Source organism: Somniosus microcephalus, chromosome 25, assembly GCF_052327205.1.
Source record: "Somniosus microcephalus isolate GS21.2 chromosome 25, FLI_Smic_1.0, whole genome shotgun sequence".
NCBI lineage: Eukaryota > Metazoa > Chordata > Chondrichthyes > Squaliformes > Somniosidae > Somniosus > Somniosus microcephalus.
In genome coordinates this window covers 27,500,020-27,526,868 of record NC_141011.1, presented here as the reverse complement: position 1 = coordinate 27,526,868, position 26,849 = coordinate 27,500,020, and the positions used below count along the sequence as shown (strand labels likewise).

Here is a 26,849-nt window from a genome sequence, read left to right as displayed (position 1 = left end):
GGGGATCTCATTGAAGCATACAAAATTATTACAGGGCTTGATAGGGTGGATGCTGGGAGAATGTTTCCCTTGGCTGGGGAGTCTAGAACCAGGGGCCACAGCCTCAGGATAAGGGGTCGGCCATTCAGGACTGAGACGAGAAGAAATTTCTTCACACAGAGGGTGGTGAATCTTTGGAATTCTCTACCCCAGAGGGCTGTGGAGGCTCAGTCATTGGGTATATTCAAAACAGAAGTCGATAGATTTCTGACTAGTAAGGGCATCAAGGGATATGGCGATAGGGCCGTGAATGGAGTTGAGGCAGAAGATCAGCCATGATCTCATTGAATGGCGGAGCAGGCTCGAAGGGCCGAATGGACTACTCCTGCTCCTATTTCTTATGTTCTTGTGTTTCGTGTCAAATCTACTTAAAATGCCTATGTCTCTTTTAATTTCTTCCTTAGCTATTTCAACGCCATTCATGAATTTACACCTTCAATTAAACAGAAATCTGGGCTCAGTTCTTGAGAGAAAGAAGAAGAAAGAAAACATGTTCTGGAGAACTTTGCAATGTGTCAAAGCCAAAGGATGCTGCCCTAAAGGTTAGTGCAAAACATTTTCTATTAACCAAATTTTGCAACTCACAATCTAACAAGTGAAAGAGTCTACCTGGCCCACTTGCCAAATTGATGTTGAGGTGTTATTTTACTTTCACTTCTGAGGAATCGTGTTTTTGATGACATGGCTCTGTGCAAATTTGCCAAACCCCTCACCAAGAGAACAAGAACAACACGTATTTATATCGCGTCTTTAAAATAGAAAATGTCCCAAGGTGCTTCATAGAGACACCATGCCAAAGAATGAGAGTTTAGGAGAGGTGACCAAAAGCTTGGTCAAAGAGGTGGGTTTAAAGGAGGGTCCTGAAGGAAGAGCAGGAGTTGAAGAGGTAGATCGGTACAGGGAGGGAATCCCAGTGAGTGAGGCACAATGACCAATGGTGGGATGAAGGAATAGGAGATGGTCGAGGCCAAGATCAGAAACGAGTTTGTGCGAGAGGCTGGAGGAGGTTACAGAGATAGGGAGGGGCAAGGCCTTGGATTGGTTTAAACACAAAAATGAGAACCTTAAATGTGAGGTGTCGAGGGACCGGGCGCAAATATTAGGTCGGAGGAGTCGGGTGTGATGGACGAGTGTGGAATAGGATACAAGCAACAGAGTTTGGATCAGCTAAAGTTTACAGGGGTGTTGGGGAAGGATAAGAGGCTGACCAGGAAAGCATTGAATTATTTGAGTCTGGTAGTGACAAAAGCATGAATGAGGGTTTCAGCGCTGAGGCAAGGACAGAGGCGGATGAGATGATGGAGGTGGAAGTAGGCAGTCTCTGTGATGGAGATGATATCGGTTCAGAAGCTCAGCTCAGGGCTGCGAACAGCCTGAGACGGTGGCCAGGGAGGAGGATGAAGTCAGGGGCGAGGGTGCAGGTGCCAAAGGCGATGGTTTCAATCTTCCTAATGTTTAGCTAAGGAAGATACAGTTGATCCAAGACTGGATGTCGGATAAGCAGTAAGACAACAGAGATAGTGGAAGGTCCAAGATGGCTGGTGGAAAGGTAGATCTGGATGTCGTTAAAAGCTGCTGCAATGGCTCCATATGATGTTGTCAAGGTTGCAGCATGTAGATGAAGAGGAGGAGGCCAAAGATGGATCCTCGTGGGACTCCAGCGATGCAGGTACGGGGTAGACAAGAGGGAAAGCAGCAAAGGCAGCTGAACAGATGGCCACTATATTGGAGACCTGGGCCCCTAATCCAGACGGACACTGCGGAGCAGACGGATTAACTAGTCATTCACCTTGTTGCTGCTGTATTTGGCCACTTACAACAGTCATTGCACCACAAATATATTTTGTTGTATGAAGCGCTTCAAGATGGTTTGAAAGAAAAGAAAGAATTGCATTTATATAGCGCCTTTCACAACCGCCGGACATCCCAAAGCGCTTTACAGCTAATGAAGTACTTTTTGAAGTGTAGTCACTGTTGCAATGTCGGAATGATGACATGTTAAAATGCCATATAAATGTGAGTACTTCCTTCAGGCAGTCACTGTCTTTATTCAGAAGGATTTTAGAAGGTGGACTGGATGGTGCAATAGATTACATAAAAATTCAGATAAACCCTTTTGTCTCTCGGATCTGAGTTTAAATCCAGCCAGGTTAAAGTCTCCTCTGGCAGGAGAAGTTCTAGTTATGAGTTTGGGCCGTCTCACTCCTAGAAGCTGCACTGGCTGGGGTAGAAAATAAGCAAGTGCCACACTGGTGTGTTTTTTCTCAGGTTAGAGTCGAGGCCTGTTGTTGGGACATCCAATTGAGCTGTCCTTGATTTGCGAGTGCTTGCTGCTGACACTGGGTAGCCGAGTGGGGAGCGTTCCATCCTCAGCACTAACATCCTTCACCTTGAGGAGCACAAGATTCACAAAAACAAAACCAGCCAATCCCACACTTCCTTTATCTCATGCTAGTCTGAGGTTATGTGTGGAAGTTGTGTTCAGAATTTGCCACCTCTCAGAGTGGGTGGGCAGAGTTCTCCTGAGCCAAGTTGTGTGTCCTGGTTTCTAAGGATCATTTTTTGCTGTTGCTTTAGCTGGAGACAGAGAGCAATTGGGTTTAACAGCAGAAGGGGAGAAATGTGGATCAATTTGGGCCTCTATCCTCTAGTAAGCAGAGTTCAAATTCTATGAGAAAGTCACAGTTCACAGTTTCACAGTCTAGTCTTGGATGCCATGTCCTGTCAAATATTCTGTAAACATTCAGGGTTTTTGCTTTGATTTTGTACTGGGAGGTGAGAAATTACTCTGTGACTGGACCATGAGATTGAGAGCGTTGCAAGGTGATCGATTTGGTGAAGTCATAGGAAAGTGTCACAATTGAGCCATGGGAGAGCTTTTCATTAATCATGGTTTCCATGAGCTTTGACTCAATTGTCCGTAGGACCAGGTCTGTGATTGTTCACTTGTTGGTCCATTCTCATGTGGCCACAGCCAACTTAGTTGAATCACACATTGCTAGAAATTAATACTGTCCATTTTGGATTTGAAAAGTGGGAGGCTCTAGTTCAAATGCTATGGATACTTACCACCTCCCTCTTCCTCTCTTCTCACTAAGTTGGCCATCAAACATTTCAGTTAACTCTCTGGCCTATATGACTCACATTGTAACAGGGATAGAGGTCTGAATGAAACCACAGTGTTCTCTTCTGATATTAAACCAAATTACTCTCTGCCAAGAGACAGCAGCAAAATAATCTATTGGGAAAACACCCTGGGATACATCCTGGCTCAGAGCCAAATCCTGAGGCGGATGCATAACATCTGAAGCTGACAAGATCCAGCCGTATTCTTCACCTCAGACTAGCGCACGAGACGCAAAAATTATTGACATCCTTTAGTTTATGCTGGAAGGGGCTGGGTCAGCAGGTGGTAATTGGAAAACTGACCCCTCGTATGTGCCTCTGATAGTTGTGCCCAACTCCGCTGCCTCTTGTCTGACCATTGATGCCATGAAGCATTGCACGGTATCTGACTCTTCCCCACCAACCCTTGAACAGCTCATTCTGGTTGTAAACATGACACATTGATGTGCTCCCATGTTTAACAAATTGCAATAAAATATAGTATTAAAAAATGAGTTTTCCCTTCGACGGCCTGTCCTACCCACCCACACACACAATTTGAGTTGTTTTTTTCTGGTGAATTTTCATTGCGTTGCTCATGCACTGAACAGGTTGGCGGTAACACCCAAGTGTTTGGATTGGAGAGCGGCCAAGGCCCAGGAGTATGAACAAGCAAACAGTTGTGGCTACTGTAAATGCCAGTTTGCCCATGCCATGCCATTCTGGTGCCACTGACAGCTTGTCGCTGACCTCAGGTCGTGGCCCAGGAGCGAGGTCGTGGCCCAGGAGCGAGGTCGTGGCCCAGGAGCGAGCACGGGGCCCAGGAGCGAGGTCGGGACCCAGGAGCGAGGACGGGGCCCAGGAGCGAGGACGGGGCCCAGGAGCGAGGACGGGGCCCAGGAGCGAGGACGGGGCCCAGGAGCGAGGACGGGGCCCAGGAGCGAGGACGGGGCCCAGGAGCGAGGACGGGGCCCAGGAGCGAGGTCGAGGATCAGGAGCGAGGACGATGCCCAGGAGCGAGGACGGGGCCCAGGAGCGAGGTCGTGGCCCAGGAGCGAGGACGGGGCCCAGGAACATGGACGAGCCCAGCAACAAGGTTGAGGCCCAGGAATGGCGCAGTGTGGACCAGCAGCGGGGTTGGGAGGACCACACTGCAGCCTATGAAACCCAGGCAGAGAGGACCTGTGGGAAGGAGAGAGGAGGAGAGTAAGAGTATGTTTGTGTGTGTGTGTGTGTGTGTGTGTGTGTGTGTGTGTGTGTGTGCTAGGCCGATGTAGCAGAGCCTGGTCTCCAATCGTCTTGGATCCCCTTGCCATTGGACCAAGACCTTGCTCTGTCAAGCTCGTGTGGTAGCTGGTGTGCAACGGCCACCCCACGTTAAAATAATTCACGCACAGGCATCTTCCACCCTTTAAAATGAAGTTTGGGACCTGGAACGTCAGGACCCTCATGGACAACCCCAACAGCGACAGACCGGAACGCCGTACTGCTATCGTTGCCCGGGAGCTCAGACGTTTCGACATTGACATCGCTGCCCTAAGCGAGACCCGGCGGACGGGGGAAGGCCAGCTCAAGGAGCAAGGTGGTGGTTACACCTTCTTCTGGAAAGGAACATCTGAAGAAGAACGCTGCCTCCATGGGATAGGCTTCGCCATAATAAATGAGCTAGTTGAACATCTCAGAGACTCCCCTTGTGGAATAAACAAACGCCTCATGGCTCTACGGCTCACCCTAGCCTGGAACCAGTGCGCTACGGTCATCAGTGCGTACGCCCCAATACTGGAAGCCACAGATGAGACCAAAGAGGAATTCTACTCCAGCCTCAAACAATCCCTGTCCCGAGTCCCAATGGGCGACAAGCTGATCCTCCTTGGCGACTTTAACGCCAGAGTTGGAAAGGACACAGACCTCTGGGGAGGTGTGATCGGCAGAGAGGGGGTAAGGAAAGCCAGCTCCAACAGTACCCTCCTCCTGACGAAATGCTTAGAACATGGCCTTGTCATAACCAACACCCTGTTCCGTCAGAGAGGCAAGTCCAAGGCTTCATGGCAACACCCTCGCTCCAAGCACTGGCATCTGCTGGACTGCGTCATCGTCCGAGCGAGGGACCGCAAGAACGTCCACATCACCCAAGCCATGACAGGAGCTGACGACTGTTGGACAGACCACCGCCTAATCTGCTCTGTCACCTCCATCAACATAGCCCCAAAACAGCGGCGGCAACAGAAGCAATGCTGCAGTAAAATCAACGCTGGAGCACTCAAAGACCCTGCTAAGAAAGCTCTATTCAGCCTGCGCCTCACAACCAACCTGACGACTCCCAGTGATTCAGAGACACAGAGTGTCCACAGCGCCTGGTCTGCACTCAAGGCCTCCATAATCAGCACCTGTGAAGAGTGTGATGAAATATTCATCATCATCACTGCCTGTGACTGAGATCGGTTTCAGTGCCATTTCCCTTCCCCCAGACCTCATTGTATTGTGTACTGGAATGTGCTGTATTGTATACTGGAATGTGCTGTGTGTAGGGCTCCGCCCATACCTGGCCCCGTTTGTAGGCTGGCTCAGTCTGGCCTCAGTCTCCAGAAGGAAGACATCTCTCTCTCTTACGTGTTACGTTCTAAGTTAATAAAAGCCTTGTTTTGTTCTGCTAACTTCGAGTCTCGGAATTATTGAGGCACATCAATTTTATTAACTTATTTTTCAACACTATGGATCAACTCCTGAAACCCGAACGTTTGGATTTGGATCAACATGCTCCGGACGCATCAGCACGCTTCGGACACTGGTTTGAGTGTATGGAATTCTTCCTGGACAATTCCGCAGCCGTCAAAGACGCTACGGACGCTGCGAGGATGAGACTCTGAATTCTGCGGAATTGGGTAAGCCACCGGGTTTACCCCCTCATCCAAGACGCCAAGACGTACCTGGCCGCCTGCGACATCTTAAAGGCGCATTACCAGCAGCCTACGAATGAGGTGTATGCTAGGCACCTGCTCGCTACCCGTGCACAGCGACCTGGGGAATCGGTGGAGGAGTTCCTAAGCACCCTGAAAATGCTTGGCAAAGACTGCAAGTGCCGAGATGTAAAAGCCGCAGTGTACACTGACGAGCTTGTTCGCGATGCCTTCATCACAGGCATCAGCTCCACTTACATCCGGCAAAGACTGCTGGAAAAAACGGGGTTGGACCTGAAACAGGCTGCGGACACCGCGCAATCCCTGGATGTGGCCCAGAGAAACTCGGACGCCTACTCTTCAGCCCGCGCCATCCACGCCGCCACGTGTGCACCGAGGGCGCCGCCATCTTGGAAGGCATCTTCCCCGCCCGACAGCCCGACACCGGCTGGGCCCCGCTCTCCCCCCAGAAGCCCTACGACAGCCGCGACGCGTCAGGGACCCAACTGCTACTTCTGCGGGCAGCCAAAGCACACCAGAAACCTGTGCCCGGCGAAAGGCACCACCTGCTTTAAGTGCAGTAAGAAGGGGCACTTCGGGAAGGTGTGCAGAGGGAACCCCACCGGAAAACCAACCGCCGGAAAACCCGCCACCGCCGCGTGTGCGCCGTGGGAGCGGCCATCTTGGAAGCCATCTTGCCCGACCTCATGGGGTCCGCCATCTTGTGAGCAGACAGCGTGGACGCCATCTTTTATCGATCAGGGCCCTACAGTGGCATTGGTCACAGTGGACCAGACCAGGCCGCACCCGCTATCCAGATCAATGGTGGACATCGAGGTAAACGGGTGCCGGGTTAAATGCTTAATTGACAGTGGAAGCACGGAGAGCTTTATCCACCCAGAGCTGGCACAACAACTCTCCCTAAAGGTGGTCCCTACTCAGGGTACCATCTCTATGGCTGACAAAACCCAGACATCGACCATTCTGGGTTACTGCACGGTACAATTGTGCGTTAACGGAACTGTATATGATTTTAAAGTATTAATCATGAAGAACCTATGTGCAAGCGTGATCTTGGGCCTGGATTTCCAGTGCAACCACCAAAGCATCACGCTCAAGTACGGTGGGTCCCAGCCGCCCCTCACAGTGTGCGGTCTGGCTACCCTGAAGGTAAAGCCGCCTTCGCTATTCGCGAACCTTACCCCTAACTGCCGGCCAATAGCGACCAAAAGCAGGAGGTACAGCTGGGAGGACAGGCGGTTTATCGCGACCGAGGTAGACAGGCTCCTGAAAGAACGCATTATTGAACGCAGCAACAGCCCGTGGCGCGCCCAAGTGGTAGTGGTAAGGGGTAGCGAGAAGAAACGGATGGTGATCGACTATAGTCAAACGATCAACAGGTACACCCTACTAGACGCCTACCCGCTACCCCGCATATCAGAAATGGTGAACCAAATCGCCCAATACCGGGTGTTCTCCACCATCGACCTCAAGTCAGCGTACCACCAGCTCCCTATCAGACCAGAGGACCGCCCGTACACCGCCTTCGAGGCGAATGGACGCCTCTACCAATTCCTCAGAGTCCCCTTTGGGGTGACGAATGGGGTCTCGGTCTTCCAGAGGGAGATGGACCGCATGGTCGATGACCACCACTTGCAGGCAACCTTCCCCTACCTCGACAACGTCACCATCTGCGGTCACAACCAGCAGGATCACGACTCGAACCTCGAGAGGTTCCTGAAAACCGCACAAAAACTCAACCTCACCTACAACGAGGACAAGTGCGTTTACAACACCACGCGCCTCTGCATACTAGGCAGCGTGGTGGAGAATGGGGAAATCGGACCAGACCCCGACCGATTGCGCCCCCTACGGGAGCTGCCCCTGCCCAACACTCCCAAAGCCCTGAAAAGGTGCCTGGGGTTATTTTCTTATTATTCCCAATGGGTCCCCAACTACTCCGACAAAGCCCGCCCCCTCTTGAAAGCATCCTCTTTTCCGCTCTCTGCTGAGGCCCACGCCGCCTTCAAAAGCATTAAGCAGGATATTGAGCGGGCCACGCTACAGGCAGTGGACGAGAACACTCCATTTCAAGTGGAAAGTGATGCGTCTGACTTCGCCTTGGCGGCCACCCTCAACCAGGCGGGGCGGCCCGTAGCTTTCTTCTCGAGGACCCTACAAGGGCCCGAGATCAGACACTCCTCCGTGGAAAAGGAGGCCCAAGCCATCGTGGAGGCAGTGCGCCACTGGCGCCACTACCTAGCCGGCAAACGCTTCACCCTACTTACCGACCAGCGGTCGGTAGCGTTTATGTTCAATAATAAACAGAGGGGGAAGATTAAAAATGATAAGATTCTTAGGTGGCGGATCGAACTCTCCACCTTCGAGTACGACATCATTTACCGGCCAGGGGCCCTTAACGAATCCCCTGACGCCCTCTCACGAGGGATGTGTGCCAGCGCCACCGGGGATCGGCTACAGACCCTCCACAACGACCTCTGCCACCCAGGGGTCACGCGGCTGTTCCACTTCATAAAGTCCCGTAACTTACCCTACTCGATTGAGGAAGTTCGGTCCCTGACCAGGAACTGCCGCACTTGCGCTGAGTGCAAGCCTCGGTTCTACCGCCCAGATAGAGCCCACTTAATCAAAGCTACACGGCCCTTTGAGCGGCTCAGCTTAGATTTCAAGGGCCCCCTCCCGTCCGTCGACCGCAATGTTTACTTCCTGAACATTGTGGACGAATACTCCCGGTTCCCATTCGCCTTCCCCTGCCCAGACATGACCAGCGCCACGGTCATTAAATGCCTCAACAGCCTGTTCTGCCTGTTCGGTATGCCGAGCTACATCCATACGGATAGGGGGGCGTCCTTCATGAGTGAAGAGCTACGCCAGTACATGCTGTCCAGGGGGATCGCCACGAGCCGTACCACCAGCTACAACCCCCGGGGTAACGGCCAAGTGGAGTGAGAGAACGGGACAGTATGGAAAGCAGTCACTCTAGCTCTAAGGACCAAGGGCCTCCCTATCTCCCGCTGGCAGGAAGTCCTCTCGGATGTGCTCCATTCGATACGGTCGCTATTGTGTACGGCCACTAATACCACGCCTCATGAACGAATGTTTGTCTTTCCCCGGAAATCCACCTCAGGCGTATCCATGCCGTCATGGCTCTCCACCCCAGGTCTGGTACTCATGCGAAGGCATGTGAGGGGCCACAAGACGGACCCTCTCGTGGAGCCAGTACACCTACTCCACGCCAACCCCCAATACGCATATGTCCGGCACGCCGACGGAAGGGAGGACACCGTGTCCATAAAAGACGTCGCCCCAGCCGGCATCGACAACAACCACGGCAATAGCGGCAACGACGATCACAGCAACTCTTACCCACCCACTACTCTTTCATCACCCCCGGAAGAACACCGACCAACGGCACCCCCACCAACTACCCCTTCAACAACCCTGGCGGCACCCCCGGCAGAGACCCAGGAGGCTACCGGGGACACCCAGCCGACACCCGCGGCACCGCAACAGCCACGTCGGTCGCAGAGGACTATCAAACCCCCGAACAGACTAAATCTATAGAAGGGGTGAATGTGATGAAATATTCATCATCATCACTGCCTGTGACTGAGATCGGTTTCAGTGCCATTTCCCTTCCCCCAGACCTCATTGTATTGTGTACTGGAATGTGCTGTATTGTATACTGGAATGTGCTGGAATGTGCTGTGTGTAGGGCTCCGCCCATACCTGGCCCCGTTTGTAGGCTGGCTCAGTCTGGCCTCAGTCTCCAGAAGGAAGACATCTCTCTCGCTTACGTGTTACGTTCTAAGTTAATAAAAGCCTTGTTTTGTTCTGCTAACTTCGAGTCTCGGAATTATTGAGGCACATCAAAGAGACGCTCGGTCACTCGACCAGCAGATCCAGGAGCTAATAAGCCGCAAGCGCAAGGCATTCCTGATCTGGAAACAGCAACAGAACTCGAGAGCAAGAAAGCAGATCTACAGATGCCTGAAGGCCGACATCCCAAAAAAACCTTGCGACCTAAAGAACAGATGGTGGGTGGAGAACGTGCAGGAGATCCAGCAGTGAGCCGACAGCCACGACGTGCGTGGATTCTTTAGCGCAGTCAAGACCATCTACGGCCCAAGGATCCAAGGCCCTACCCCACTGCGGGCCAAGAATGGAGAGGTACTCCTCAAGGACAGAGAGGCAGTCAGTGCCTGCTGGAAGGAACACTTTGAAGATCTCCTTAACCGAGACTCTGTCTTCGACGTGAGTGTCCTCAACTCCTTCCCGCAGCATGCTACCCGCCACCACCTCAGCACAACCCCAGCCCGGCATGAGGTTGAAAAGGCCATCCGACAATTGAAGAACAACAAGGCCTCAGGAGCAGATAGAATCCATGCCGAGGCGCTAAAACATGGCGGAGAAGCACTATTGGCACGAATACATGAACTCATTTCTCTTATTTGGAAGGAGAGCATGCCAGGGGATCTCAAAGACATCGTAATCGTGACCATCTTCAAGAAAGGTGACAAGTCCGATTGCGTAATTACAGAGGAGTCGCCCTGCTGTCTGCCACAAGGAAAGTCATTGTAAGAATCCTCCCCAATCGCCTTCTCCCAGTGGCTGAAGAGCTCCTCCCAGAGTCGCAATGCGGATTTCGCCCACTAAGGGACATGATCTTCACCGCGCGTCAACTACAAGAGAAATGCAGGGAACAGCACCAACCGCTGTACATGGCCTTCTTTGACCTCACAAAGGCCTTCGACACCATCAACTGTGGGGGATTATGGAGTGTCCTTCTCAAATTCGACTGCCCTCAAAAGTTTGTCACCATCCTCTGCCTGCTTCATGACGACATGCAAGCCGTGATCCCGACCAACAGATCCACCACAGACCCAATTCACGAGCAGACTGGGGTCAAGCAAGGCTATGTCATCGCACCAATGCTCTTCTCAATCTTCCTTGCTGCAATGCTCCATCTCACCCTCAGTAAACTCCCCACTGGAGTGGAGCTAATTTACAGAACAAACGGGAAACTGTTCAACCTCCGTCGCCTCCAGTCCAGACCCAAGGTCATCCCATCCTCTGTCATCGAATTACAGTATGCAGATGATGCTTGCGTCTGCATAGACTCTGAGGTCGAACTCCAAATCATCGTCAACACCTTCACCGAAGCATAAGAGAGCATGGGCCTTACACTAAAAGATCCATAAGACAAAAGTCCTCTACCAACCTGCCCCCGCCACACAGTACTGCTCCCCGATTATCAAAATCCATGACGAGGCCTTGGACAATGTGGACCACTTTCCATGCCTCGGGGGCCTACTGTCAACAAGGGCAGACGTCGATGACGAAGTCCAACACCGCCTTCAGTGTGCCAGTGAAGCCTTTGGTTGCCTGAGGAAAAGAGTGTTTGAAGACCAGGACCTCAAACCCAGCACCAAGCTCATGGTCTACAGAGCAGTAGTGATACCCGCCCTCCTGTATGCTTCAGAGATATGGACCATGTACAGCAGGCACCTCAAAGCACTGGAGAGGTACCACCAACACTGCCTCCACAAGATCCTGCAAATCCATTGGCAGGATAGGCGCACCAACGTCAGTGTTCTCGCTCAGGCCAACATCCCCAGCATCGAAGCTTTGACCACGCTCAATCAGCTCCGATGGACGGGTCACATCATCCGCAGGTCCGATACGAGACTCCCAAAACAAGCGCTCTACTCAGAGCTCCGACACGGCAAGAGAGCCCCAGGTGGGCTGAGGAAACACTTCAAGGACACCCTCAAAGTAAATTAGCAAAAAATATAAAAACAGATAGCAAAAGTTTCTATAGTTATATAAAAAGAAAAAGGGTGGCTAAAGTAAATGTTGGTCCCTTAGAAGATGAGACCGGGAAATTAATGGTGGGAAACATGGAGATGGCAAAAACGCTGAACAATTATTTTGTATCAGTCTTTACGGTAGAGGACACTAAGAATATCCCAACACTGGACAAACAGGGGGCTCTAGGCGGGGAGGAGCTAAATACGATTAAAATCACTAAGGAAGTGGTACTTGGTAAAATAATGGGACTCAAGGCGGATAAATCCCCTGGACCTGATGGCTTACATCCTAGGGTCTTGAGGGAAGTGGCGGTAGGGATTGTGGATGCATTGGTAATAATTTTCCAAAACTCCCTGGACTCAGCAAAGGTCCCGGCAGATTGGAAAACTGCTAATGTAACACCCTTATTTAAAAAGGGTAGTAGGCAGAAGGCTGGAAACTATAGACCTGTTAGCCTAACATCTGTGGTTGGTAAAATGTTAGAGTCCATTATTAAGGAGACAGTAACGGGACATTTGGATAAACATAATTTAATAGGACAAAGTCAGCATGGTTTTATGAAGGGGAAGTCATGTTTGACAAATTTGCTTGAGTTCTTTGAGGAAGTAACATACAGGGTGGATAAAGGGGAACCAGTGGACGTAGTGTATTTAGACTTCCAAAAGGCATTTGACAAGGTGCCACACAAAAGATTATTGCTCAAGATAAAACAATCACGGGATTGGGGGTAATATTCTGGCATGGGTGGAGGATTGGCTATCTAACAGAAAGCAGAGAGTTGGGATAAATGGTTCGTTCTCAGACTGGCAATCAGTAACTAGTGGTGTTCCGCAGGGGTCAGTGCTGGGTCCCCAACTCTTTACAATCTATATTAACGATTTGGAGGAGGGGACCGAGTGTAACATATCAAAGTTTGCAGATGATACAAAGATGGGAAGGAAAGTAGTGAGTGAGGAGGACATAAAAAACCTGCAAAGGGACATAGACAGACTAAGTAAGTGGGCAGAGATTTGGCAGATGGAATACAATACTGGAAAGTGTGAGGTTATGCACTTTGGCAGGAAAAATCATAGAGCAAGTTATTATCTTAATGGCAAGAAACTGGAAAGTACTGTAGTACAAAGGGATCTGGGGGTCCTGGTGCACGAAACTCAAAAAGTTAGTATGCAGGTGCAGCAAGTGATCAAGTAGGCCAATGGAATGTTGGCTTTTATTGCTAAGGGGATAGAATATAAAAACAGGGAGGTATTGTTGCAGTTGTACAAGGTATTGGTGAGACCGCACCTGGAATACTGCATACAGTTTTGGTGTCCATACTTAAGAAAAGACATACTTGCTCTCGAGTCAGTACAAAGAAGGTTCACTCGGTTAATCCCGGGGATGAGGGGGTGGACATATGAGGAGAGGTTGAGTAGATTGGGACTCTACTCTTTGGAGTTCAGAAGAATGAGAGGCGATCTTATTGAAACATATAAGATTGTGAAGGGGCTTGATCGGGTGGATGCGGTGAGGATGTTCCCAATGATGGGTGAAACTAGAACTAGGGGGCATAATCTTAGAATAAGGGGCTGCTCTTTCAAAACTGAGATGAGGAGAAACTTCTTCACTCAGAGGGTAGTAGGTCTGTGGAATTTGCTGCTCCAGAAAGCTGTGGAAGCTACATCATTAAATAAATTTAAAACAGAAATAGACAGTTTCTTAGAAGTAAAGGGAATTAGGGGTTACGGGGAGCGGGCAGGAAATTGGACATGAGTCTAGGTTCGGAACGGTCATGGCCCTGTGGGTAGCGGAGCGGGCCCAGGGGCCGTGTAGCCTGGTTTTGCTCCTACTTCTTGTGTTCTAATTCTGTGTTAGATTTCAGGAGATGGTTCTATTCCTGTTCCTGGCTGGGGTGGAGATCACCTTTTACAGAAGGTAAATACTGTAGAAAATACAGGGACAGAGTGATCTCCTGGACGAGTTTCGATCGCCTAGATGGGTCGGAGAGGAATTTCCCAGATTTTTTCTCCCAAATTGGCCATTGGGTTTTTTATCTGGTTTTTCGCCTCTCCCAGGCGATCACATGGGTTTTGGGTGGGATGTAAAGTGATAGTAGATTTGAGGTTAGGATCAGATCAGCCATGATCTTATTGAATGGTGGAGTAGGCTCGAGGGGCCGATTGGCCTACTCCTGCTCCTATTTCTTATGTTCTTATGTTAAAGCCTCCTTGGAAAAAGCGCAACATCCCCACCGACACCTGGGAATCCCTGGCCCAAGACCGCACAAAGTGGAGGAGAAGCATCCGGGAAGGCACCGTACAACTCAAGTCTCTTCACCAGGAGCAAGTGGAAGCCAAGCGCAAACAGCGGAAGGAGCGCACGTTACCCCAAGCACCCCACCCGCCCGCCCCTTCAACCACCGTCTGCCCCACCTGTGACAGAGACTGTAGGTCCTGCATTGGACTCATCAGTCACCTGAGAACTCATATTTAGTGTGGAAGCAAGTCGTCCTTGGATCCAAGGGACTGCCTAAGAAGAAGTCACTGACCTCTCTAATGCCTCTGGACATCCTTTTTAGGGTTTCATCCTGTTTGAGATGTTGGCTGTTTGCTCAGTGAAAATAATGATAGTGTTATCAAGGTGGCCTTGCTAGTGGGAACATCCAGGATGGCTCCATGTTGGAAGTGTGATGTACCTGCATTTGGATTTCAATGTGACTCTAGCTCCTTAAATACTCGATAGGTTTATGAAGAGTCGTTTAACTGTATTCATCAAGTGGCAGATGACCTACACAGATTTTAACTCATGTAGAGAGTGTTTTTCCTTCCTCTCTCAAAGATATTTAGCTTTGCTTCACTCTGATACATTGTCCAAATGGTTATTCTTCATGTGTCAGCTTAGGTGGCAAGTGTCAGTAGGATATTGAACCATGGGTGGCCCACAACTGAGCCAAATCCTGTCCTTACTCGATCTCCACACCGAGGCATTTCCAACACGCGTCACTGGAGAATGGCCCAGAGCAGGAACCCTGGATGGCTTCTGTTAGCACCCTTACTGCCACCTAGCTGAAATCAGACTGCGAATCAACCTGGAGCCATCACATTCTGTCTTTCTCACCTCGCCTCAGGCCATGGGCTAAACCGGTTTTTCTCAATAATTCCTTATTCAGCGGTAAAGGAAATTTTTACTGTGCATTAACAACAACCAAATACACTAAAGAGTTACTGTGATTACGACTTAAACTGCTCAATAAACAGGAAATATACAGTCACAACAAATATAGTGAGCAGGGCTTGAAAGTGCAGTGTAAGTATCCAAAGTTTTCTTTTATTCAGTATTAGAGGGTTGCTCACTGTGTAAATGTATAGAGTTGCTGTTTAGGTAAGTATTCATTATATAATCGTACAGAGTTGATGTTTATTCAGCAGGTTAGTGGTTACTCACAGTCTAACTGTACAAAGTTACTGCTTTTGTTGATTTGTTTTGGTAACATTGAACATTTCCCCGTTATTTTAAAATGGAAAATGTAACACTCAATTCCCCATTCTATATTTTTCAGACAATTAACTTCAAATTTCTTGGGAAATTGGGGAAAAAACCGAGAATGAAGAACTGCCTTGAATGAAAACATGTTCTGAACAGCTGGTGTTCTTCGCCACCTCGTGGTGCTTTAATAGTATTGCAATGCTTTCTCCTGAACCGGGGAATGACTCGCCCTTGGCTTTTCAGTGCATGGGTTGGCACAACAATAATGGGCAGCCACAGGCAATTGGCTCACAAATTTGATTGCAATGGTTGTCTGAAACACAGGAAAAATTGCTCAGGTCACCATTGCCACCCCATTTTCATGTTCCATTAATTGATTCAGTAAGAAGCGAGGGAGAGACTCAAGAGCCGGAGGCAGTGCAGAGAAGACCCGTGAGGCTGATTCACCGTGTCAGAGGGATTGAGTTATGAGCAAAACCCAGAGAAACTCAGACTCTTCTACCTTGAAAGGAGGCAAATGAGAGGGGACCCTATAGAGCTATATAGGATCGTAGTATGGGGAATGTAGATCTCATGTAGGGGAGTTATCCCCGGTGTCCTGGCCAATATTTCTCCCTCACCCAACATCGCTAACACAGATTATCTGGTCATTTTCACATTGCTGTTTGTGGGAGCTTGCTGTGCGCAAATTGGGTGCCGCATTTCCCACATTGCAACAGTGACCACACTTCAAAAGTACTTCATTGGCTGTAATTCAGAAGAATGAGAGGCGATCTTATAGAAACATATAAGATTGTGAGGGGGCTTGATCGGGTGGATGCGGGGAGGATGTTTCCACTGATGGGTGAGACTAGAACTAGGGGGCATAATCTTAGAATAAGGGGCTGCCGTTTTAATACTGAGATGAGGAGAAACTTCTTCACTCAGAGGGTAGTAAATCTATGGAATTTGCTACCTCAGAGAGCTGTGGAAGCTGTGACATTAAATAAATTTAAAAAGGAAATAGACAGTTTCCTAGCTGATAAGGGAATTAAGGGTTATGGGGAGCGGGCAGGGAAGTGGACGTGAGTCTAGGTTTGGATCAGCCATGATCCTATTGAATGGCGGTGCAGGCCCGAGGGGCCGTATGGCCTACTCCTGCTCCTACTTCTTATGTTCTTGAGACGTCCGGTGGTCATGAAAGGCGCTATATAAATGCAAGTCTTTTTCTATATAGGATAGTGGTACGGCAAGGGGAAGGAGACTGGCAATGACCAAATTAGTGTCCGCAGATTGGCAACTGACCCAGTTTGTTCAGCTAGCTGTGCTCAGACAACTTGCCCAATGTGATGAAATTGTACGGTGTTGCTCTGCAGGTACTGGGGTGCAAGGCGTGGGGAAGGAGTGGGACGGGGAGCTCCTCCTGACACTGTGGCTGATGTGTCTCTTTGTGGTGCGGCCAGGGCTCTTCCTTTGGCCATTTGCCGAAGTCTTCAAGTAAGGTAGCAAAATACCGCGGATGCTGGAAATCCGAAATAACAACAGAAAATGCTGGAAAAACTCAGCAGGCCAGGCAACATCCATGGAGAGAGAAATAGAGTCAACGTTTCAGGTCGAAACCCTTCGTCAGGACTGAGAAAAAACACAGGAAATGAAACAGATTAAAAGGCCAGTTTGGGGGCTGGGAAATGGGGATGAAAGAACAAAAGAGAAGTGAAGAGACATTAAGAGGTATTCAAAACCAGACGAGATGGTGATAGGACTAGTAAAGAGACAAAAGACAGCTCTAGATTAGGTGTGAAATGCGCTGGCAGAATGGGAGACAGCTGCCATGTGGGAGAGAGAAAAAGGGGGAAGGGCACAAAACAAAGGTGTGGATAAAAATATATATAAAAATGTAATAGGGGCCGAGGTTATGACCTGAAATTGTTGAACTCGATATTGAGTCCGGAAGGCTGTAAAGTGCCTAATCGGAAGATGAGCTGCTGTTCCTCGAGCTTACGCTGGGTTTCCGTGGAACAATGCAAGAGCCCGAGGACGGTGAGGTCTGAGTGGGAATGGGGCGGTGAATTAAAATGACAGGCGACCGGAAGCTCGGGGTCACCCTTACGGACTGAACGGAGGTGTTCCGCAAAGCGGTCACCCAATCTGCATTTGGTCTTTATTGAACAGAGGCCCAACCAGTCCCCATCCGCCACCACCCTCCTCCACCTGGCTGAACTTGTTCTCACATTGAACAACTTCTCCTTTGACTCCACTCATTTCTTCCAAATTAAAGGTGTTGCTATGGGTACCCGCATGGGTCCTAGCTATGCCTGCCTTTTCGTGGGCTATGTGGAACAATCTTTGTTCCAGTCCTACTCGGGTCCCCTCCCTCATCTCTTTTTCCGGTACATTGATGACTGTATCGGTGTTGTTTCCTGTTCTCGCCCTGAACTAGATAATTTCATCCACTTTGCCTCCAATTTCCACCCTTCCCTCATCTTCACATGATCCATCTCCGACTCTTCCCTTCCCTTCCTCGACTTCTCCGTCTCCATCTCTGGGGATAGGTTATTGACAAACATTCACTACAAGCCCACTGACTCCCACAGCTACCTGGGCTACACTTCCTCCCACCCCGCCTCCTGTAGGGACTCTATTCCATTCTCCCAGTTTCTCCGTCTCTGCCGTATCTGCTCCGACGATGCCACCTTCCACACCAGTGCTTCCGACATGTCTTCCTTTTTCCTCAACCGAGGATTCCCCTCTACTGTGGTTGACACGGCCCTCAACCGGGTCTGTTCTATCTCCCGCACTTCTACCCTCACCCCTGACCCTCCCTCCCGGAACCACAATAGGTGTCAACCTGGTGAGGCTACAACACAGGACTACTTGCATGCCAAACAACGGAAGCAACATGCGATAGACAGAGCTAAGCGATCTCACAACCATCGGATCAAATCAAAGCTCTGCAGTCCTGCCACATCCAGTCGTGAGTGGTGGTGGACAATTAAACAGTTAACAGGAGGAGGAGGCTCCAAAAATATCCCCATCCTCAATGATGATGGAGCCCAGCATGTAAGTGCAAAAGACAAGGCTGAAGCATTTGCAGCTATCTTCAGCCAGAAGTGCCGAGTGGATGATCCATCTCGGCCTCCTCCTGAGGTCCCCAGCATCACAGATGCCAGTCTTCAGCCCATTCAATTCACTCCACGTGATGTCAAGAAATGGCTGAAGACACTGGATACTGCAAAGGCTATGGGCCTTGACAACATTCCGGCAATAGTACTGAAGACTTGTGCTCCAGAACTAGCTGCGCCCCAACCAAGCTGTTCCAGTACAGCTACAACACTGGCATCTACCCGGCAATGTGGAAAATTGCCTAAGTATGTCCTGTCTACAAAAAGCAGGACAAATCCGACCCAGCCAATTACCGTCCCATCAGTCTACTCTCAATCATCAGCAAAGTGATGGAAGGTGTCGTCGACAGTGCTATCAAGCGGCACTTACTCAGCAATAACCTGCTAACTGACGACCAGTTTGGGTTCCGCCAGGGCCACTCAGCTCCTGACCTCATTACAGCCTTGGTCCAAACATGGACAAAAGAGCTGAACTCAAGAGGTGAGGTGAGAGTGACTGCCCTTGACATCAAGGCAGCATTTGATCGAGTGTGGCATCAAGGAGCCCTAGCAAAACTGAAGTCAATGGGAATCAAGGGGAAAACTCTCCATTGGTTGGAATCATACCTAGCACAAAGGAAGTTGGCTGTGGTTGTTGGAGGTCATTCATCTCAATCACATGACATCACTGCAGGAGTTCCTCAGGGCAGTGTCCTAGGCCCAACCATCTTCAGCTGTTTCATCAATGACCTTCCCTCCATCATAAGGTCAGAAGTGGGGATGTTCGCTGACGATTGCACACTGTTCAGTGTAATGTCCGTGTGTAATTGAGACACGGACTGCAGAAGTTGGTTATAACAGGTGTTTACTGAATGGAGACAAAACTGGAACTACTATACAAAGTTACCACACAGGCTTATATACAGGGGTGGTCACTACTGGTACTGCAGTATACAGGGGCTGCAGAATATAGTTCCTTCTTCAAAGTACATACACTACAATTCCTCCCCTTTTAGCTAAACAGTACATAACATTCGATTAATAATTAAATAACATATTTACAATTACAGTTGCTATATACATTAGCTGAAGTTAATCAATTATAAATTCAGTCTTTGAGGAGGCTTCCTGATTCTGTCCGGATAACGCCTCTTTGGGGTATCAGGTTCTTCTGGCAAAGTTGATTCGGGATCAACGTCGTTGTTTGGTTCGTCTGCTTCCAATATCACCGATTCTGAGGTAGATGCAATTGGTACTTTGGTTTCATCACCAGGTGTATAGGATTGTGGTGTAGATTTGACGTTTTCCAGTGACTCTAGAATCTGGTCAGCATGGCGTCTTACAATGCTCTCTCCAACGTCCACGGTATACATTAGAGGTCCTTGCCGTGTGCAGATCGTTCCTGGCTGTCATTTCTCTGTGCGGTAGTCCCGGGCCAAAACTGGTTGACCTATCTTGAAACTCCTGGTTGGCCTTTCATTCATACTCTGAAACTGCCTGTTCTCCACATCTCTTCTGATGTTTGGCTTAACCAAATCCAAGCGGCATCTTAGTCTTCGATTGAAGAACATCATGGCTGGAGTTTGGTTGGTAACCGCATGTGTCGCATTCCGGTAGGCAAACCAGAAGTTATCCACCTTGTGTTGTAGGGGCATGTCTTCATTACACATTGCCTTGATAGCCTTCTTGAATGTTTGAACGAACCTCTCAGCCAATCCATTGGTGGCTGGATGATATGGGGCGGATGTGTAATGCTTAACACCATTGTTCTTTAAGAACCTCCGGAACTCTTCAGACACAAACTGTGGTCCATTGTTGGAGCAAATTTGTTCAGGCAGCCCATTTCTGGCGAATATGGTTCGTAAGACTGTGATAGTTTTTTCTGTGGTGGTTGAGGACATTTTTATTACCTCTGGCCACTTTGAATGTGCATCCACCACAATTAAAAACATCGAGTCCATAAATGGACCAGCAAAATCAATGTGTACCCTTTGCCATGGAGATGAAGGCCACTCCCATGGATGTAGAGGGGCTTGTGGTGGGGCGTTTTGGACCTTCTGGCATCCTGTACAGCTCTTGGTCATCTCTTCGATTTCTCTATCAATTCCCGGCCACCACACAAACGCTCTGGCTAAGTTCTTCATTTTTACCCCTCCCAGATGACCCTCATGAAGCTCATTGAGCACTCTATCCTTCAATTTGGGTGGAATTACTACTCTGGATCCACACATCAGGGTTCCTCGGCACACTGACAGCTGTTCTCTTCTCGGCGAGAATGCTGGCAACAGTGGTTCGCCATGTGCTGGCCATCCCTTCACCGTTAAATCATAGACCCTGGAGAGTGTCGGGTCATTTCGTGTTTCCTTTTCTATGTTTGCATTCGTCACAGGTAGACATTCGACTATGGTCGAGTGGAATATCTCCACAGGATCCACTGCAGGTGCTTCTTCCACCGTCGGCAACGGTAGGCGCGACAATCCATCAGCATTCCCATGCTGTTTAGTTCCTTTGTACTCGATGTCATATTGGTGTGCCCCTAGGAAAAGGGACCACCTCTGTAGCCGTTGTGCTGTCATTATCGGGACGCCCTTCTTAGGGTTGAAAATGGAGACAAGAGGTTGATGATCAGTTAGTAGAGTAAATTTCTGTCCGTGCAGGTAGTGATTGAACTTCTTCACCCCCCACACCAGGCTGAGGGCCTCTCTGTCAATCTGGGCGTAGTTACGCTCGGCTGCAGTTAACGAGCGTGACGCAAAAGCTATCGGCCTCTCTGAACCATCAAGGGATTTATGTGACAGTACCGCTCCAACGCCGTAGGGAGATGCATCACACGCCAGTCTTATCGGTAGTGATGGGTTGTAGTGAGCCAATATTTCTCTTGAAGTGATCAGGCCTTTAGACTTCTGAAAGGCCCGCTTACATTCATCACTCCATTTCCATGCTACTCCAGTTTGTAGCAGGGTGTTCAGTGGGTGCAGAATTGTGGACAAATTCGGCAAAAACTTATGGTAGTAATTCACCAATCCAAGAAATGACCTCAGTTGTGACACATTTTCAGGCGCTGGAGCCTTAACTACCACTTCAATTTTGTCAGGGGACTTATGTAACCCCTTTTCATCAATCACGTGGCCACAATACGATATTTGTTTCTTAAAAAACTCGCACTTGGGGCGATTGGCTCGTAGCCCATGTTCTCTTAGTCTAGTGAGCACCTGCTCTAGGTTGGCAAGGTGTTCACTGTCATTTTCACCTGTCACTAGGATGTCGTCCAAGTAACACTGAGTCCCCGGAATCCCTTGCAGAACTTGTTCCATCGCTCTTTGCCATATAGCTGGAGCTGATGCTACTCCGAATACCAGTCGATTATACTGGTAAAGACCTTTGTGAGTGTTTATCGTGAGATATTTCCTAGAGGATTCTTCAACCTCCATCTGCAAATATGCTTGCGCTAGGTCAATTTTTGTAAAACGTTTCCCTCCAGATAGTGAGGCGAAAATATCTTCTATCCTCGGAAGAGGATACTGTACTGTGTGAAGGACTGGGTTCACAGTCACCTTGAAGTCCCCACAGATGCGAACCTTCCTTGGCTCCTCAGACTTATTGTTTAACGTTTTCTTAATGACAGGAACGATGGGTGTCGCCCACTCGCTCCAGTCTACCTTAGATAACACGCCTGCATTCTCCAGATTCTCCAGCTCTGCCTCGACGGCTGGGCGAATTGCATATGGTACCGGTCTTGCTTTGAAAAACTTGGGAATTGCATTCTCTTCTATTTTTATCGAGGCAGTTATGCCTTTAAGAGTTCCCAGTCCTTGTTGAAATACCTCTTTAGCGTTAGCTAAGATTTTTGACAATCATCCAGGTGTAACGTCGTCATCCTTTTTACCAGCCACAGTCAGTGCCTGAATGGAGTGCCAGTCTAAACTTATCTTTCTGATCCATTCACGTCCCAATAACGGCGGTCCACCATCTTGTAGTATGTACAGATACAATTTCTGTATTTCCTTGCCGTTGTATTCGACAGGCACCCTTATTTTCCCTCTGGAGTATACTTTCTGCCCCGTATATGTCTTCAAGACAATGGATGTGTCTTTCAAGGGTATGTGTGAGAATAGCCGCTCGTAGTCTCGTCGATTCATGACGGCCAGGGCTGATCCTGTATCCAATTCCATTTTGACTTGGGACCCTGCTATCGTGAGGGTGACCCAAATGGTTCGGTGATCCTCTTTTGCGATTACGTTGTGTAGTTTGAGACAGCTTAGTCTCTTGTTCCCGGATTCACTATCGCTCTTCTGGTCTTCGGAACTACTGTCCGTCATCTTTTGTACTTTCCTGTACTGTTCCTTAGTAGTCTTTTTGTTGTCGTTAGTCTTCTTCCCGGACCTGCAAACTCGTGCAATGTGTCCCATCTTTCCGCATTGCCTGCATGTTTTGTCCTTGGACCAGCAGTCCTTCTGGTCATGGGTTGTTCTGCCGCAGCGATAACATTTTTCAAATCCCCGTGTCATTTCATGGGTGCCGTATTCCTGTGGCTTTTGCTGTGTTTCCGCAGCTCCCCTTGCTGCTGCTTCGTACGATACTGCCACGCTGAAAGCCTTATCTAGCGTCAGCTCTTTCTCTGAGAGTAACCTCTTCTGGGTTCCTTCACTCAGGAGTCCACAGACAAATTTGTCCCATAGGGTATCTGCCAGTCCTGCTCCGAACTGGCAGTGCTTTGATAGCTTGCGTAGTTCCGTAAGGTAATCAGCATTGCTCTCATCTTTATGCTGATTTCTCTTGTGGAATTTAAATCTTTCTGCTATCAGCAGCGGTGTAGGATTTAGGTGTTCCTGTAGGATATCAACAATTTCGTTAAAACTCTTCGCCATCGGTTTGACTGGAGTGATCAGGTTCTGCAATAGGCCGTACGTTCTTGCGCCCATTAAGTTTAGTAGTACCGATGCCTTTTTCTCATCGGCTACTTCATTTGCCTTGCAATATACTTCGACTCTTTCCACATACGTGGTCCAGTCTTCTATTTCATTATCGAAGGCAGTGATATTGCCAGTCTTCGGCATCTTGGAGATCTAAGATGGCGCCTCCCGCGCTTTGCCTTCTTCCCCGATTGAACAAAATGGTGCCTCCTGCGCTTTGCCTTCTTCCCTGCTGGATTAAGATGGCGCCTCCCGCGCTTTCTGCCTTTTCCGCTGCTGCCAGCGCTGTTGCTGGCGTTTTTATGCCTTGATGGCGACGCCCTATGGTCTTCGCGCGCTTCCCCCCGCGCTGCTGCCAACGCCGCTCTCCGCGGTCCCCGTGGCAAACTGCAGCTCCTCGCGGCTTTCTGCGCTTCTAATTTCTTTTTCTTTTATTTTAATTACTGTTCCCGTCGTCAGAGCAGACCCTATGGGACACTTCCCTCCCTCTTCTCGGGTCTGTACGCTGCCCGGCTTCGTAGCACCGGCCGCACCCTGTGTGCTCCACCCTCTCTCTCCTCTTCCCAACAACGCTGCTCGGCCCCGTTGAAAAGCCACCCGATCGAGCTCTAGCCCGCCGCAGCCCAGGAAGGATCAGTGTACTACCTGCCACCAGCCCGATTAGCTGGAACACCATAGACTGGATAACCAAGCCCAGCTCTCGACAGCCTCTCCTGCAAATCTTCGAATTCGATGAATCAGAGGGCGGTTGCCCACGGTCGACGCCCGTTTCTTCTGTTTGTTTTTTTTTCCTTTTTGGATTTCTTCCTTCTGGCTTTGACCTCTAATAACTTCGCTTCAGGGATGGATCCCCGTGAGGTGGTGCAGAACTGTAGGTAAGTTCAGATCTGTTCGTCGCCAATGTAATGTCCGTGTGTAATTGAGACACGGACTGCAGAAGTTGGTTATAACAGGTGTTTACTGAATGGAGACAAAACTGGAACTACTATACAAAGTTACTACACAGGCTTATATACAGGGGTGGTCACTACTGGTACTGCAGTATACAGGGGCTGCAGAATATAGTTCCTTCTTCAAAGTGCATACACTACATTCAGCACCATTCGAGACTTGTCAGATACTGACGCAGTCCGTGTCCATATGCAGCAAGACCTGGACAACATTCAGACTTGGGCTGACGAGTGGCAAGTAACATTCGCACCACACAAGTGCCAGGCAATGACCATCTCCAACAAGCGAGACTCTAACCATCTCCCCTTGACATTCAATGGCATTACCATCACTGAATCCCCCACTATCATCATCCTGGGGGTTACCATTGATCAGAAACTGAACTGGACCAGCCATATAAATACTGTGGCTACAAGAGCAGGCCAGAGGCTGGGAATTCTGCGGCGAGTGTCTCACCTCCTGACTCCCCAAAGCCTTTCCACCATCTACAAAGCACAAGTCAGGAGTGTGATGGAATACTTTCCACTTGCCTGGATGAGAGCAGCTCCAACAACACTCAAGAAGCTCGACACCATTCAGGATAAAGCAGCCCGCTTGATTGGCACTCCATCCACCACCTTCAACATTCACTCCCTCCACCACCGGCGCACTGTGGCTGCAGTGTGTACCATCTACAAGATGCACTGCAGCAACTCGCCAAAGCTCCTTCAACAGCACCTTCCAAACCGGCGACCTCTACCACTTAGAAGGACAAGGGCAGCAGACGCATGGGAACATCACCACCTACAAGTTCCCCTCCAAGCCACACACCATCCTGACTTGGACCTGTATCGCCGTTCCTTCACTGTCGCTGGGCCAAAATCCTGGAACTCCCTTCCAAACAGCATTGTGGGTGTACCTACACCATATGGACTGCAGCGGTTCAAGAAGGCGGCTCACCACCATCTTCTCAAGGGCAATTAGGGATGGGCACTAAATGCAGGCCTAGCCAGCGACGCCCACATCCCATCAATGAATTAAAAAAAAAAATAGGGTTCCCCGTGTCCTCACCTTTCACCCCACCAGCCTCCACATTCAACGGATCATCCTCTGCCATTTCCGCCACCTCCAGCGTGATCCCACCACCAAACGCATCTTCCCCTCCCCTCCCCTTTCAGCATTCCGTAGGGACCGCTCCCTCTGCGACACCCTAGTCCGCTCCTCTATCACCCCTAACAGCCTTTCCCTTCGCCCGGCACCTTCCCGTGCAAGCGGAGGAGATGTAACACCTGCCCCTATACCTCCCCCCTTCCCACTGTCCAGGGCCCCAAACACCCCTTCCAGGTGAAACAGCGATTTACTTGTACTTCTTGCAATCTAGTATACTGTATTCGCTGCTCACGATGCAGTCTCCTCTACATTGGTGAGACCAAACACAGATTGGGTGACCGCTTTGCGGAACACCTCCGTTCAGTCCGTAAGAGTGACCCCGAGCTTCCGGTCGCCTGTCATTTTAATTCACCGCTCCATTCCCACTCAGACATCACCGTCCTCGGGCTCTTGCCATTGTTCCACGGAAGCTCAGCGTAAGCTCGAGGAACAGCAACACATCTTCCGATTAGGCATTTTACAGCCTTCCGGATTCAATATCGAGTTCAACAATTTCAGCTCATAACCTCGGCCCCTATTACATTTTTATATATATTTTTTATCCACACCTTTGTTTTGGCCCTTCCCCCTTTTTTTCTCTCCCACGTGGCAGCTGTCTCTCATTCTGCCAGCGCATTTCACACCTCGTCTAGAGCCGTCTTTTGTCTCTTTACTAGTCCTATCACCATCTCGTCTCGTTTTGAATACCTCTTAATGTCTCTTCACTTCTCTTTTGTTCTTTCATCCCCATTTCCCAGCCCCCAAACTGGCCTTTTAATCTGTTTCATTTCCTGTGTTTTTTCTCAGTCCTGACGAAGGGTTTCGACCTGAAATGTTGACTCAGAGACTAGCGTCCTGAATTTAAATAAAGGAAACTACGATGGTATGAGACGCGAGTTGGGTAGGATGGATTGGGGAACATTACTTAAAGGGTTGACAGTGGATAGGCAATGGCAAACATTTAAAGATCGCATGGATGAACTACAGAATTTGTTCATCCCTGTTTGGCATTAAAATAAAACAAAAAAGGTGACTCAACCATGGCTAACAAGGGAAATTAGGGATAGCATAAGATCCAAGGAGAGGACATATAAATTGGCCAGAAAAAGCAGCAAACCTGAGGATTGGGAGCAGTTTAGGATTCAGCAATGGAGGACAAAGGGATTAATTAAGAGGGGGAAAATAGAGTATGAGATTAAGCTTGCAGGGAACATAAAAACTGACTGTAAGAGCTTCTATAGATATGTGAAGAGAAAAAGATTGGTGAAGTCAAGTGTAGGTCCCTTGCAGTCAGACTCAGGGGAATTTATAATGGGGAACAAAGAAATGGCAGACCAATTAAATACATACTTTGGTTCTGTCTTCACAAAGGAGGACACAAATAATCTCCCAGAGATGTCAGGGAACATAGGGTCTAATGAGAGGGAGGAACTGAATGA

At 49.3% G+C, this 26,849-nt stretch overlaps 1 protein-coding gene across 1 annotated transcript in view; it reads right to left on the bottom strand.

Annotated features, from left to right (window-relative positions):
• Positions 1-15,127: 15,127 nt before the first annotated feature.
• Positions 15,128-26,849, bottom strand: part of efhd2 (EF-hand domain family, member D2) — a 74,277-nt gene continuing 62,555 nt past the window's right edge. The window contains exon 5 of the mRNA XM_085966939.1: positions 15,128-15,651. Within this exon, the coding sequence (XP_085823065.1) occupies positions 15,627-15,651 (25 nt within the window). The 3' untranslated portion in view covers positions 15,128-15,626. The remainder of the gene's footprint in view (positions 15,652-26,849) is intronic.